Here is a 16,283-nt window from a genome sequence, read left to right on the forward strand (position 1 = left end):
TAGATGTAGCAGCAGCGGCCATTTTGGTAATGCAAAGATATGTCCTGTGATTGAGAAAACTTGTTTAAAATGTTTCAAGAAAGGGCATTTCAGCAGAGTATGCAGATCAGCACCCAAGAAGGTAAACTATGTGCATAATTCTGATGTTTGTGATAGCCAATATGATTGTGATGAACAGGATGTAAATACTGTCTTGAACATAGATGGGAGTGATACTCTTACCAAGTTTCCTTTGTGCACCATCACTATTGATGAGGTAGGTACACATGTATTAGTGGGCCATTTTATCTCATGATATTGTCAAGAAGAACTAGCCTAACAGAAGTTTTATTAGTCTGAATGTAGCCGCAGGTGGGTATACTGGTCACAAAATTGATCTGGTTGGGTACTTTTGGGCCAATTCAGAATTTGCAGGTCATCACACATTTGGCAAAATCTATGTAGCTTGGAATGGTCAATCACTTTTAGGTTGGCCACACCAGGAGGTGATGGGGATAAAATTAGATCCCAATGCTGATCCTCCAGTATTTGCCATAGAATCTTCCAAAACCAGCTGCAATAATGCTGCCAGGTTTATTCAGGAGTTAAAAACACTTTTTCCCAATGTGTTTAGCAATAAGTTGGGGATGAACCAAGGTTTTAAACATTGTATCAAATTGGTTGGTGGTGCTGTTCCGATTTGGCACAGAGTTAGGAACCTGCCTTTATCATATAGAGGCAAACCTAAGGATATGTTGTGTGATCTTTGTAACAAAAACATTATTGAGCCTGTAAAATCATCTCCGGTAGGGATTTCGGTCAAACATTCTGGCGAATTGAGATTGTGTGTAGACTTGCGCAGCCTCAATAGTGCCATATGGGTGGATGCTCATCCTCTTCCCAATTTGCACGAAATGGCCACTATTTTGGCTTGGGGGAGAGTATTTTAATGTACTGATCTCATCAGCGCCTATTACCAGGTCGTTTTGGATAATGAGTCTAAAAATGTGACTGCCTTTATAACTCCTGAAGGTTTATTCAGATTCTGTTGTATGCCTTTTGGGTTCGCCAGCGCAGCCTCTGTATTTCAGAGACTCATGAAGGAAACACTTGAAGGCTTGTCAGGAGCTGTAGCATTCCAAGGCAACATCCTGGTCTTTGGGAAGAATGATGAAGAGCATGATCACAATTTAAGAAGGGTGATTGCTGCTTTATCATTGAAGGGATTTAGATTGCGAGTTTACAATGCAGATTCAAAAAGTTGGAGATGGAATATTTGGGGTATAACATTAGTAGGGAAAGTATCAAACCAAAGAAAAACTATGTTGATAGTATCATTAATGCTCCTTTAGCTAGTTCTAAGGCGCAATGGGGGGTGTTTCTTGGCCTGACAGAGTTCTATGCGAAGTTCATTCCTAATTACGCATCAAAAGTGGACCCTTACAGAGGTTTGCTAAAGAAGAATGCGGTATTTGTTTGGACGGAAGGTATGAGTATGGCTTTTAGGTAGCTGAAGGAGTGTGTGGTGAGAGCCTCTTGTTTGAAACCTTTTGTGTTTGGCAAGCAATGTGTGATAATGGTGGATGCCAGCAACAGTGGGTTGGGGGGCGTGTTGTGGCAGAGAGATTGCAGTAGAGAGTGGATCATTGCATATGCGTCCAAGGCCTGAGGGATGCAGAGAAGAATTATTCTGTGATTGAAAGGGAATTATTGGCTTGTGTTTGGTGTGTGTGGCATTTCAGAACCTTTTTATGGGGCACTAAATTGGTCATTAAAACGGATCATAAGCCTTTGGTTTATATGATGGCACCCAGTGGTGGTCACATCATGTCGCCAAGATTGACTTCTAGATTACAAAGTTTTCAGTAACAGTTGGAATTTGTGAATGGGAAGTGTAATGGAGATACCAATTGCATGTCAAGATTGTCTTTACCTTCTGTGGGTCAGGAGCAAGAAGACAAGAAGAATTGTGAAGTAGCTTTCAACTTAAGGTATATCAGTTTGATGGGTAACACTTGTCCAATTGTTCAGGAGGAGATAAGGATTGAAGAAATGGAAAGAGATACTGAGCTTAGGAGAGCTTTGGATTGTATATTGCGTGGGTGGCCTGGGGAAAGGAAGATGACAGGTGATCTCATGGGCTAGTTCAAAGTGCAAGAAGAGTTGGCTGTGGAGAATGGCATTGTGGTTACAGGGGATAAATGTATTCTCCCATTCAATTGAGGGGGGAAACTGTTGATATGTCTCATGAAGATTATATAGCTATTTCCGGTACTAGAAGGAGAGTCAAGGAAAGTTTTGGGTGGCCTGGTGTTGATGTGTTTGTTGAACGCCAGGTAAGGACTTGTGATCAGTGTATATTCAGTGACAAATCAGCCTGAGCCTTATGTATTGAGCCGCAACCTATTGAGTTTCCTAAGGGTCCGTGGTGTAAGTTAGAGTTGGATATTTTTGGCCCTTTAGCGGTCTTGCCTAGGCAGGAGTTGTAAGGGTTGGTACTATTCTAAGTGGCCGGAGGTCAAGATGGTGAAGGAGGTAATGTCCGAAGGGGTAATTAAGTTTTTGGAAGACGTTTTTTACAGGGAAGGAATTCCCCAAGAAGTGGTTACTGACAATGGTCCCCAATTTATCAGTAAGTGTATTGAGGATTGTCTTGCCAGGTGTGGAGTGAAACATAGGAGGTTTGCTGTTTTATTTATTTATTATTTATTTATAAATTTATAAAGCGCCTGGTGACCCGGAGGCATCCCCGCGCTATAGACTTGCAATATCCAAGAGGAGGGGGGGACCGGAGGACTATTTAGGGAATAGGAAAGTCTTTAGTTTTTTTCGGAAGAGGGCGTGGGAGGGTTCCAGATGCAAGTGGCGAGGCAGTGCGTTCCACCCTGAAGAGGCTTTGACCGAGAAGCGGCGGCCGCCGGTTCGAGCCTTCTTAAATTTAGGGACGATGGCCAGATGCTCATCGTCCGAGCGCAGTGACCTTGAGGCTTTGTAGGGGGCGACAAGGTCTTTCAGGGCGGCCGGGCCGGCACCATTAATGAGTTTATGACTGGTGCACATTGCTTTAAACTCAATTCGCTGGCGGACAGGGAGCCAGTGAAGGGCCTTGAGAGCCGGTTTGGCAGAGGCTCTAGGGGGGAGGTCCAATATGAGCCTTGCCGCAGCGTTTTGTGCCCGTTGGAGTTTGGCTAAGGTGAACTCCGGTGCACCAAGGTAGACGGCGTTGCTATAATCAAGTCTGGCTAGGATGAGCCCTTGAACCAGCAGGTTCCTGGAGAGCGGGGGGAGGAGGGGGAGGATCTTGCGGGTAGACCGCAAGAGGCCAAAGCATGTTCCAGCGGTCTTGGTCGCCTGGGTCTTCATGGTGAGGCTTGGTTCCAGCCAGACGCCTAGCGTTTTGACTTGGGTCTTAGGAGTGGGAATCTCACCAAAGGTGTCTGGCCACACCGCGGCGGGGATTGAGGACCATTTGTTACCCAGGAGCATAATTTCGGTTTTGGCACCGTTCAATTTGAGGGAAGATTCGCACATCCAGGAGTAGATGTCCTGGAGACAGTTCCGCAGGCTGTCTGGATGTTTGTCCAGCTGGGAGAGGGAGACGACCAGTTGGGTGTCATCAGCGTAGTTGACAACCTTGATCCCATAGGGGGTCACAACATCTTCCAGGGGGGCCATGTAAACATTAAACAGGGTGGGACTAAGCGAGGACCCCTGCGGGACTCCGCATGTGAGTGGACGGGGGTCTGAGCGAGAGTTGCCGTCCCACACCTGAAAAGTACGGCCTGATAGGAAGGAGTTAATCCAGGCGTGTGATGAGCCCACGATTCCTGCCCTGGCCAGGCGATGTAGAAGGACACGGTGATCCACCGTATCAAAGGCGGCACTGAGGTCCAGGAGGATCACCGCCACTGATCCTCCTGAATCAAGAATGCGCCTTGATTCCTCAATGATGGAGAGGAGGGCTGTATCCGTGCCCTGACCGGGCCGAAAGCCGGTTTGAGAGGGGCGCAGGATTTTGTTGGTCTCAAGGAATTGAGAGAGTTGGGAATTAACTAGTTTCTCTGCCATCTTGCTGATGCAGGGAAGGAGTGATATAGGTCTATAGTTAGACATGTCGTCAGGATTCAGGTAGGGTTTTTTTAACAGGGCTTTGACAACCGCGTTTTTCCAGCTGGGCGGCACTGTGCCTTGTCGCAAGGAGATGTTAATAAGATCCCTGATGGTGGTGACTATGCTGGGAGCGGCAGTTTTTAATATTCTAGCCGGGGCCGGGTCAAGAGGGGAGCCGCTTTTCATTTTGGCTAACGTGGAGGTGACCTCAATGAGAGAGGTTGCTCTAAAGGAGGACAGCCACGGGCTGTTCGTGCAGACCTCAGTATCAGTGGAATTGAGGGGGGTAGTCATGGGAAGAGAGTCCAGTATTCGCGAGATTTTAGAGTCGAAGAAGGAGGCAAGGTCATTACTTCTGTCTGGAGGGGCATGGGAGGCGGTGGGGGCCAACGGAATGTTGAGGAGTTCTTTGACAATCAAGTATGCTTCTTTTGAGGAATTGGTGGCGTTTTGTATTCTGTTGTCATAGAATCCTGCCTTGGCAAGTTTGAGAGCTGATTTATAGCGTCTTACTGCACTATTGTAAAGGTCTTTGTTACTATGTCGCCAGTCCTTTCTCCATTGCCTCTCGGCCTTTTTACACTCTTTGCGTAGGTCCCTGAGGTCAGCATTATACCAGGGGGCTTGGCCCTTAATCCTGTTTTTGATCTCCCGATTTTTTATGGGGATGAGTTTGTCGAGGGTGGACGATATCCAGTCTCTGACTTGGGAGTCGGCGGTGGCGGGGTCTTCAGAAAGACTGGGGGTTGAAGCGTCCAGGGCTGTGGACCAGTCCTCCACAGAGAGTCTGGCCCACGCTCTATCTCTGGTGAAGGTGGGGGATTTTTGAGGCTTTTTAAAGGCTCCAGGGAGATGGGTCGTGACCAAAAAGTGGTCCGTCCACGGGAGGGGTTGGGACTTGATGTAAAGGAGGGAGGGGATGTTGGAGAACACCGGGTCGAGAAGGTGCCCTTTCGTGTGTGTGGGATCAGAGTTGGCGAGAGACAGACCCAAGGCCGCTAGGTCGTCGATAAGGTCGGTTGCCCCAGTGTCAAGGGGATCCTCGAGATGGATGTTTAGGTCACCAGTTATGATGAAGTTGGGTGTCAGGTGTGCTGCGGAGGTGACGGTTTCCAGCAGGGCGGCTGTGAAGGGGCCCGAGTAGCCGGGCGGCCGGTACACCAGGAGGCCTGACAGGGAGTTGGTCGAAGACAGCTGAATCGTAAAGAGACAGCTCTCTGAGTCTTGGATCGCGCAGTCTTTGGTTCGACAGGTAAAGTGGTCCCTGTAGATAATGGCCAGTCCACCTCCTCTACCTAAGGGGCGAGGTTGAGACATGATGAGGAAACCCGGGGGGAGGGCCATGACAATGTCAGCGTTGGAGTGCTCCGTAATCCAGGTTTCTGTGAGTAATAGTATGTCCAAATTAAGGTCGACAATCAGATGGTTGATATGCAGGGCGTGTTTAGGGAGTGATCTGCAGTTAAGAGTCGAAATTTTAAGGACAGGGGAGGGGACCTGTGGTTTCGGGAGGGAGAGATTGCCTGGTTTACATTTATCACAGCGAGGAAAGGGGACAGTAGGGTCGAGTAGTGCCAGACAGGCGCTGTTTTTAGTGGGTCTAAGGCTGAGAAGCTCTCTACGAGAGTAGCTTACCTTGGAGGCGGCTGGGACAGGCATAGAGTCTGGCCCAAGGCCCGGTCGTGCGCGGACGGGCGCAGACGGGCTTGCCTTAGGCGCGCCTTCGGCGCGCAAACGGCGCTCCCGCTGCGCTCGTCCGCTGCGCTGGGGGGGTCGACACATTTGTGCTAGATGTAATGGGCGTGGCCTCGCAGGGGGCGTGGCTCCGCCTTTGGCGCGCTCTCGTAATGTCGTTCCCAGAGGGCGGGGGGCTGGATTAGCGCGTAACAGCAGCGCTTCCCCAGGTGAGCAAGAGCGTTTTAGTGCTTTTAAAATAGGCGAGTGATACAAGTTATTTGTGACAGTTTTTTTAAAATCAAACAGTGACAATAGCCTCCGGCTTCCGCCTCAGAGGGTTCCAAGTAAATGGAGTTGATGCGCTAGTAGAGCGTTTTTAAGGAGTCGGTCGGTGGGCGTGGCCTCGCAGGGGGCGTGGCTCCGCCTTTGGCGCGCTCTCGTGATGTCGTTCCCAGAGGGCGGGGGGCTGGATTAGCGCGTAACAGCAGCGCTTCCCCAGGTGAGCAAGAGCGTTTTAGTGCTTTTAAAATAGGCGAGTGATACAAGTTATTTGTGACAGTTTTTTTAAAATCAAACAGTGACAATAGCCTCCGGCTTCCGCCTCAGAGGGTTCCAAGTAAATGGAGTTGATGTGCTAGTAGAGCGTTTTTAAGGAGTCGGTCGGTGGGCGTGGCCTCGCAGGGGGCGTGGCTCCGCCTTTGGCGCGCTCTCGTGATGTCGTTCCCAGAGGGCGGGGGGCTGGATTAGCGCGTAACAGCAGCGCTTCCCCAGGTGAGCAAGAGCGTTTTAGTGCTTTTAAAATAGGCGAGTGATACAAGTTATTTGTGACAGTTTTTTTAAAATCAAACAGTGACAATAGCCTCCGGCTTCCGCCTCAGAGGGTTCCAAGTAAATGGAGTTGATGCGCTAGTAGAGCGTTTTTAAGGAGTCGGTCGGTGGGCGTGGCCTCGCAGGGGGCGTGGCTCCGCCTTTGGCGCGCTCTCGTGATGTCGTTCCCAGAGGGCGGGGGGCTGGATTAGCGCGTAACAGCAGCGCTTCCCCAGGTGAGCAAGAGCGTTTTAGTGCTTTTAAAATAGGCGAGTGATACAAGTTATTTGTGACAGTTTTTTTAAAATCAAACAGTGACAATAGCCTCCGGCTTCCGCCTCAGAGGGTTCCAAGTAAATGGAGTTGATGCGCTAGTAGAGCGTTTTTAAGGAGTCGGTCGGTGGGCGTGGCCTCGCAGGGGGCGTGGCTCCGCCTTTGGCGCGCTCTCGTGATGTCGTTCCCAGAGGGCGGGGGGCTGGATTAGCGCGTAACAGCAGCGCTTCCCCAGGTGAGCAAGAGCGTTTTAGTGCTTTTAAAATAGGCGAGTGATACAAGTTATTTGTGACAGTTTTTTTAAAATCAAACAGTGACAATAGCCTCCGGCTTCCGCCTCAGAGGGTTCCAAGTAAATGGAGTTGATGCGCTAGTAGAGCGTTTTTAAGGAGTCGGTCGGTGGGCGTGGCCTCGCAGGGGGCGTGGCTCCGCCTTTGGCGCGCTCTCGTGATGTCGTTCCCAGAGGGCGGGGGGCTGGATTAGCGCGTAACAGCAGCGCTTCCCCAGGTGAGCAAGAGCGTTTTAGTGCTTTTAAAATAGGCGAGTGATACAAGTTATTTGTGACAGTTTTTTTAAAATCAAACAGTGACAATAGCCTCCGGCTTCCGCCTCAGAGGGTTCCAAGTAAATGGAGTTGATGCGCTAGTAGAGCGTTTTTAAGGAGTCGGTCGGTGGGCGTGGCCTCGCAGGGGGCGTGGCTCCGCCTTTGGCGCGCTCTCGTGATGTCGTTCCCAGAGGGCGGGGGGCTGGATTAGCGCGTAACAGCAGCGCTTCCCCAGGTGAGCAAGAGCGTTTTAGTGCTTTTAAAATAGGCGAGTGATACAAGTTATTTATGACAGTTTTTTTAAAATCAAACAGTGACAATAGCCTCCGGCTTCCGCCTCAGAGGGTTCCAAGTAAATGGAGTTGATGCGCTAGTAGAGCGTTTTTAAGGAGTCGGTCGGTGGGCGTGGCCTCGCAGGGGGCGTGGCTCCGCCTTTGGCGCGCTCTCGTGATGTCGTTCCCAGAGGGCGGGGGGCTGGATTAGCGCGTAACAGCAGCGCTTCCCCAGGTGAGCAAGAGCGTTTTAGTGCTTTTAAAATAGGCGAGTGATACAAGTTATTTGTGACAGTTTTTTTTAAAATCAAACAGTGACAATAGCCTCCGGCTTCCGCCTCAGAGGGTTCCAAGTAAAAAGTTTTCCACCCAGAAGCCAATGGTCAAGTAGAAAGGTTTAATAGGGTGGTTAAAGAAGACATTCAGTTGTCTATCAAGGGAGGTATTAATTAGAAAAATGCATTACAGTCTATGTTGTTAGCCTATAAAACCTCACTTACCGTATTTTCTGGCGTATAAGACGACCCGGCGTATAAGACGACCCCCTACTTTCATGGACAAAATGTAGGTTTCATGATATATTCGCCGTATAAGACGACCCCCACTTCCTAACGTCCTACAGTCCCCTTTCTATCTCCATGGACTGAGGAGATCATGTGGTACTGACGCTCCTCTCCTTCCGATGAGCGTAAGAATTGCGGAAGGAGAGAGAGATCAGCACACGTGGAGGAGCGCCTCGTCTGCCTGGGGGATGTGCAGCTGCAGTCCAGGTAGGGTTCACGGCGCCATTTGTTTTCTTTTAAAGCTTGCGCAGTGTTTGAGTTGCCTCTGGCTGGCGAGGGGCTGATATCGTGTTGCACAGTGCGATCAATTTATTTTCAAGACCGCCTACGTTCTTTGTTCTGTGCTGGAGTTCCCGCGCCATTTGTTTTCTTTTAAAGCTTGCGCAGTGTTTGAGTTGCCTCTGGCTGGCGAGGGGCTGATATCGTGTTGCACAGTGCGATCAATTTATTTTCAAGACCGCCTACGTTCTTTGTTCTGTGCTGGAGTTCCCTAAGCGGCACCCATTTCAATTGAGACGCGGTCTGACACCTTCGGGTGAAGTCCGCGCTATGTGAAATAAACCGCCAATTTTTGTATCCGGCGTATAAGACGACCCCCGACTTCCCAGAAAATTTTAAGGGGTTAAAAGGTCGTCTTATACGCCGGAAAATACGGTAATTCGGTTACTTCAGTAAGTCCTTTGAATTATTGAGGGGATGGAAACCGAGATCAAGGTTAGTACCTTTGTGGTTAAAAATGAAACTGGACAAAATGGGTGATGATGCTGAAGTGGATTTCAAAGGGATTCGACACAGAATGGAAGAATATACATTTAAAATGAAACAGGATTTCAGGAGGAAAAAAGGGCTTGTAAGTAAGAAGGAAGTAGAAGTTGGAGATGTAGTACGGGTCAAAAGGTCTAGGCCAGATGGTAAAGGGTGCACCATCTGGTCAGATCCTATTCGTGTTACTCAAGTCTTTAGAAATGCTGTGCGTATTGAGGGAGGAAGTGTTTTGAATCTTAACAGAGTTACTTTATTTAAGGGCAAAATAAGGAGTTTGGATAATTCTGGATGTAATGTGGTTTTGGATGTAAAGCAGGGGTCTCCAAACCGGTCCTGGAGGGCCGGATCCATGCCAGATTTTTTGGATATCCCCATTCAGATACATGTAGTTATTTTAAAAATCTGGCATGGAACCGGCCCTCCAGGACCAGTTTGGAGACCCCTGATGTAAAGGATGTGAAATGTGGTAAGAATAGGAAATCTGCAGGGTCTAGCAATTAGAACAGCATTCCCAGGAATGTTAGAGTAAGGCTCTTACCTGTAAGACTCCAGGATTATGTACTGGAATAATAATGGAAAAAACAATGGGGGGGGTGGGGTTGCAGACGTGCAAGCGCTAGAGCAGTTGCACTCGCGCATATATGTGTGTGTGTGTGTGTGTTTTTTATGTGTAAATCTTACTGTTGTGAGGGACACGTGCACCACATTGGATTGGAAGTGCGCTGGTGTTTCCTTTCAAAGGGGTCTTCACTGTTGAGCTCGCTCTCTCGTGAGTTGTGATAATGGGTATTTTCAAATAATGTGGATTGTATATATTGGGGATGCATGGTGTTGGTTGGCATTTAACGATTTTACCTGCCACACTTAGTATGGATGTGCATTTTTTGCTCATGGAATTAAAGAAGAGCAGGATCAATGTCCCTGAAGTCTTCTGTGATTCTTGCCATTTTGCAATTACCTAATACCGGCATTTACCCCACAGTTTCAGTTCATTAGATTTGTGTGTATCATGTAAGATTATACAACCTTGTCACCATTGCATGTTTAAGCTGAGGGAACTTCTCGTTATTCTAAATGTCACTAAGCAGAGGTTGTTAGTTAACTGTTATGGATTGTGGTTTCATTCAAATATTGTTAAAGGAGGGAGATGTGGTGTCTAGGATACCTATGTGTTCTGGACTGGAGAGATGGGTGGTGTGTAAATGCTTCCTGCCTGTTCCCCTAAAATCAAGGTTGTCCAGCTATTAACAGGGAATGTAAAATTTGTGGAAGAATGGGACATTTTAGCAATGTTTGTAGGGATAGACGTAATTTTCAAGCACGTTCTTCTTCCAACAATTCAGATCCTATTAAAGTGTCATGTATTAATGAGGGTACAGATGATAGGCAAACTCTAGAACCCAGTAAGGGTTTGGTTGTGTCCATCATACAAAAAGGTTGCATAGGAAGTTTGTTTTCTCCCAAATGTTCCTTTTACATTTTTAATAATGAAATAGAGCTCATGGTGGATTTGGGTTCACCATGGACGATTATCACTAGAGAATACTTTAATGAGAGATTAAGGGAGACATGTGACATTACGAATATGTTACCATCAGACATTATCACTGAAAGTTTTAATGGATCTACTATTGATGTAGAGGTGTTCTTAAAAGTACCTTTAATCTTTAGAACAAGACAAGCCATGATTAAGTTATATATTGCGATTAAAGGTGTCAATGTGCTTGGTTGGAGAGATCAATTTGAGGTGGGGATAATTCTCAATCCACGTTCCAAAGACCCAGCCTCATTATGTAGTGATTCAGACATGGTAAGTACCATTGTTGAAGAAGATAAAAAGGAGGACAGGGAGTTCTGGAGTCATAAATATAACAAAGTGTTTTCTGAGGATTTGGGCAAGTTAAACAATTTTGCGCACAAAATTGTTTTGAAAGATGGTGCATTACCTGTCAAACAAAAATTGAGAAGTGTCCCTCTCAATGTTAGAGATGAATTGAAAGAAATGTTAAATGATCTCCTTAAAGTGAACATTATTGAACCTATTGAATCTTCGGAATGGGTGTCCCCTATTGTTTTGGTGCGAAAACCAGATCAAAAATTACGCGTATGCATTGATTTGAGAGCACTGAATGCTAATATCATATTTGATTGTCACCTACTTCCAAACATTAATGAGCTAGTTTCCCTTTTTGATGGTGCGCAGATATTTTCCACCCTTGATCTCAGATCAGCGTATCATCAAATCGAACTAACTAAAGAGTCAAAGAAGTACACTGCGTTCATCACACCCATGGGTCTTTTTCAATATAAAAGGATGCCATTTGGACTGGCGTAAGCTGCCTCTGTTTTTCAGAGGGTGATGTTCCATATTTTTAGAGATTTGGATTCATTTGTCAAGTGTTTCCAAGATGATATTTTAGTGTTTTCAAAAAATAAACATGATCATGTATCACATTTGGATCAGGTTTGCAAAAGACTGGAGAATAGTGGTCTTACTTTAAAGGCACATAAATGTAATTTGTTTTGTAAATCTGTTGAGTACTTGGGGCACACGGTATCAGGTGAAGGTTTGATTCCAAAAAAGTCTAATGTAGATGCCATTCTTAAAGCACCAGCTCCAGCCAACAAGGAGCAACTTTTGTCCTTTTCAGGAATGTGCGAATACTATAGTAAATTTGTAGAAAACTTTGCAACGAAAATGGAACCATTAAGGAAACTTTTGAGGCACAATGCAATTTTTGATTGGAAAGGTGAACAAGACAGAGCGTTCATGGACATTAAAAGTGATATTGTAAATGCTCCCACCTTGAAACCATTCAGAATGGGTTATAAATGTATTATAACGACTGATGCCAGTTTATATGGGCTTGGTTCTGTTCTTTCCCAAAGAGATGGTAATGCTGAGTGGAATTTTTCTTTTGCTTCTAGGACACTAAATGAAACCGAGCGCAGGTATGCGGTTATTGAGAGAGAGTTGCTTGCGTGTGTGTGGGCAGTGGAACGTTTTAGGATTTATGTGTGGGGAAGTAGTTTTATTCTTAGGACAGACCATAAACCTCTAATACACATATTGTCAGGTGGTGGAGGTTGGAACTCCACCGCGAGGATTGCACGTCTTCGCATCTAAATTGCAGGAGTACAATTTGTCTGTTGAGTTTATCCCTGGAAAAAAAAATGTGACTGCGGATTTCTTGTCACGTCTTCCATGTGAAGATAGGAAGGAAAAAGTGAATATTGTCAAGGAGTTTGATTTTGTGTTGAAAATGTCTGATGTGCTTCCTGTACAATACCAAGATATCACAGAATTAAAGTGGAAAGAGTCTCAGGAGGCGGATGATTTGTATCTTTGTCTAAAGAGGTATGCTCTGGAAGGCTGGCCTAGTAAAAACAGTATTAGATCAGAATTATTACCTTTTTCAAGGTGGCTGGTGAATTGGTGTGTGAAGGTGATTTTTTGTTCAAGTCAGGGAAGTGCATTCCACCTTATAGTGTGCAAGAGTTGATTTTGAAATTGGCACACAAGACGCATCCTGGAATATCATCAATGAAATGTTTGATTCAAGTGTATTTTTGGTGGCAGGAATGGACAAATTTATTGATCGCACTGTCATGGAGTGTAATGTTTGTTGTGAAAGTGATAAGACGCTGAAGGTTCATGTTCCGCCACTTAAGACTTTCAAATGGCCCCAGTTTCCATGGAAAAAAATTGCCTTTGATATTTCTGGTCCTTTTGCTATTTTACCTGAAACTGCACGTTTTGCTCTGGTCATCATTGACTATCATTCAAAATGGCCAGAAGTTAAGTTTGTGGCTAAGGTTACTACAAATGCAGTCATTAGTTTTTTCAGAGAAGTTTTTGCACGAGAAGGATGTCCTGCTACTTTAATTTCTGACAATGGGGTACAATTAGTTTCTGATGAGATGGAGAATTTCTTGAAGAGTTGTCAGATTAAACATATTTGCACATCACTTTATGAACCTCATGAGAATGGACTGGTTGAGCGCTTTAACCGGGTTTTGAAAAGTTATGTAACTGATGCTGTCAACAGTAGAGGAGATTGGTTGAATGTGATTAGAGAAAAGTTATGGGCTTATAGAATTACTCCACATGCCACAACGGAGGTCAGTCCTTTCAAATTATTTAAAGGAAGAGACCCAGCTTCAGATATCTGTCCGTGGTGGTTCAGGGAACAGTGTAAGAATGTTGTGAAGGGCGAAGTTAATATTCAAGAAATTGCCAATAGAGTAGTTGGAAAGCAGGATAAAGCCATGTTATGGTACAACAGCAAGTGGAACACTAGAGAACACAACTTAGAGGTTGGTGATTGGGTCAGGATCCTAAAACCTGGTTTGATTGGTAAGGGCATGAATAAATATGGTAGGCCCATTCAAATTAAAAGAGTGTTCAAGAATACTGTCATTACACAAGATGGTAAGGTTTGGAATTCAAGAAGGGTAGCTAAGTGTCCCATACAAAACCCCAAGCTAGTTCAAGAAAATTCAATACATGATGACAAACTAATGCAAGAGCCTAAACATGATTCTGTGGCATCTAGAGTCAAAAATGATGCACGGATCAGAAATAGACTTGGTTCTTTACAAGATTTTGTGTAACCTTCTTTCCGTTTATTTTCTGTTTTGTTTCTGTCTTAAAAAGGGGAGATGTGTTACATTCTGTATTTTATATGAATACACTATTTGTGTATATTGATCTGTGTCTTTAAGGCATGAGACATGCTATCTTTCAGTATGAGTTCTTCATTCTAAACAGAATTGTGCTAATGTAGCATTCTGTACCTGTAAGGCAGTTGTATCCTGCTTCACCATTGACAGGAGCTTTGCTGTGCTGTATCTTCAATAAACTACAAGAAAACCTTATTTTTGACTGATTCTTAAACCCACGTACTCGCCTAAAGCAGCGTGTGCTCATCCTTACAAACGGTACCAAAGAACAAGTGAACGATGGCACTTGCTACTTATGGATACTCCTGGTTGAGGTCCATGAGCTATCTCTCAAAATTTGCAAGTAGCTCTGGCCTCCTCAGATCAGGTCGGATCAACCAAATCGTCCTCCAAAAGGCACTCTCTCCTAGAAAAGATAGGAAAGAACCTGTGACTCCTCTCCCACTCACCCCCCACAAAGTTTTAAGACACTTACCCATGGAACGAAACCGCTTTCTTCCTCTTGGTGAACGTCTTTGGAGATTCCATTTTCTGTTCCTCTTCATGTACGATCAGTATTTCTTCTGCCTTGGGAGTGGGGTAGTCATCAGGTATGTGGATGCCCCCAATATTAATTTCCTTAGACTGCCAAATGGTTTTCAGGTAAACAGCATTCATGGTTTCATTTTAAACAAGGCAGAGTCCACTCTTCTGTGAACAGACACAAAAAATAAAGGCCTGTATTTATCCCTTCCAGCCTCATCTGTGCACAGGTGAACCTCACTTGGAAGTTCCAGGCAGAATTCTTGTGATGTCACAGAAGATGAGTTCATAGTTGGAATACAAATGATCTGGTAGAGTGAAGGCTGACCTTATGTATTCAAATTCTAAGACATGTGTTCCATGACATCACCTCCACTGAATGGGCAGCCAAAGCTACAGTACACAAATGTACCTCTTCCAAGCAACCTAGGTGTGTGCATTAAGACATTCACTGTATACCCATGATTAACTGTAAGAAATAATAAAATTAGTCAAACAGACACATGTGATACAGGACAAAAATCTATATACTGATACTGCAACGCTTTGAGTCCTGACTTCTGCAGGTGAAGGGACATTGTTGGTGGATCTTGGGTTTGGGAATTCGGGCATTCTTAGTGTGATGGTGTGTGCGCACGTTGCAGTGTTTTGTTGTATGCAGGCGCCATTCATTCTGTGTACCATGGTCATCTTCTGAGTGCTATTTCAAGTTCTGTTCTCCTATTGGCTGAAGCACGGTTGCCAGTTTGGCCAGTCAGTTGCAGGACGGAAGAGTTGGAGGGACGCCGGAGGATGGGCTCCGCCGATGAGTCTAACTGCGTATAAACTACACTGTAGATTATTTACCTTTGGATTTGCTTTATATTTCCCCAACGCTATCCACAACATATTTGGAGACAAGATGTTTTTTGCTCTTTCTTGAGCAAAGGGAGCCCAACAACTGCAGTTCCTGGGCAACGTTGGATGGTCATTGTGGCATTTGTCTAGCTGCCTCTAGCAGGATTCTGGCTGCTGAATTTGGAGAACACGTATACCAAAAAAAGTTCTGGAATTAATTTATTGGTACCTATACCTGTGTCCCTGCTGATGCAAATCAGGAATTGGTCTCACTGTCTGTTATGTCGTTCCATTTTTAGTGTACCTTTAAGACTTGTGCTGTGTATTGTTGGAATGCACGAGGTCCGAGTTAGAATGTGGTATGTGCATCTTTTGTATGTGTGAGGCAGTTGAGGTTGGAGCTGTCTTGGGATTCAGCTGCTTCCTGGCACTCACCTGTATAGCTTAACTTATTACTCAATAAAGCTATTCCTCTACTATTGGCTACGGAGCATCTTTACAATTGGCGACGATGGAAAACGGATTTGGACCCATATAGTTTTTGAAATATTTGTCTATTTCGTCATTTTCTGGATTTTTTATAAATTGCTTGGAAATCGTTGGAAAATATATCTCTGGTGGAAAGAAGGCATGATCTTATTGGAACACCGGTGCATCGATTAATAAGGTAAAGGATCGACATACCCCTTTTTAATGATATCGCCTTGTGACTCTGTGTCCGTTGGATTTCAATCAGCGGTATCTTTTGAGTGGTGAACAAGAGTCGGCGCGGGCTGTGCACGGGTAGTAGCGCGAGAGGCGGAGGTCTTCTTGCTGTGCACGGGCAGTAGCGCGAGAGGCGAAAGTATTCTTAGAACACCGGAAGATCCAGAAATAATAGGAGAAGACGTCATTATGCGAGGTCACGCAACGTGACCTTACGTGGAGGACATTTTTTTTTTTCATTTCCTTATAGTATTTCCACCGGAGCAACGCGCAATCGAAGGATATTTCCAGTACCAGTACATTAAGTATTAATTTTTCTTCTTCTTTATAAAATCTTCAAATGTGGATTCGATATTGAGAAAACTATGGGAAATAATATTTGAGTTATAAGAAACAATTTTTATGGTGATTTTTAATATACAGGTGAGATAGTCGGGGAGGAGTATTTTTTTTTCACACATCATTAGTACTGGAAAAGGAGTAATGTTCTATTTTTGAACAAGGATTTATATTATGGACCAAGGTGACATAAGTGAAAATACAAGT

At 45.2% G+C, this 16,283-nt stretch overlaps 1 protein-coding gene across 1 annotated transcript in view; it reads right to left on the reverse strand.

Moving 5' to 3' along the window:
- TSKS (testis specific serine kinase substrate) overlaps positions 1-14,330 on the reverse strand; it is a 308,284-nt gene extending 293,954 nt beyond the window's left edge. The window contains exon 1 of the mRNA XM_086930159.1: positions 14,149-14,330. Within this exon, the coding sequence (XP_086786285.1) occupies positions 14,149-14,330 (182 nt within the window). The remainder of the gene's footprint in view (positions 1-14,148) is intronic.
- Positions 14,331-16,283: the final 1,953 nt, after the last annotated feature.

The sequence above is a fragment of the Lissotriton vulgaris genome, chromosome 7, assembly GCF_964263255.1.
Source record: "Lissotriton vulgaris chromosome 7, aLisVul1.2, whole genome shotgun sequence".
NCBI lineage: Eukaryota > Metazoa > Chordata > Amphibia > Caudata > Salamandridae > Lissotriton > Lissotriton vulgaris.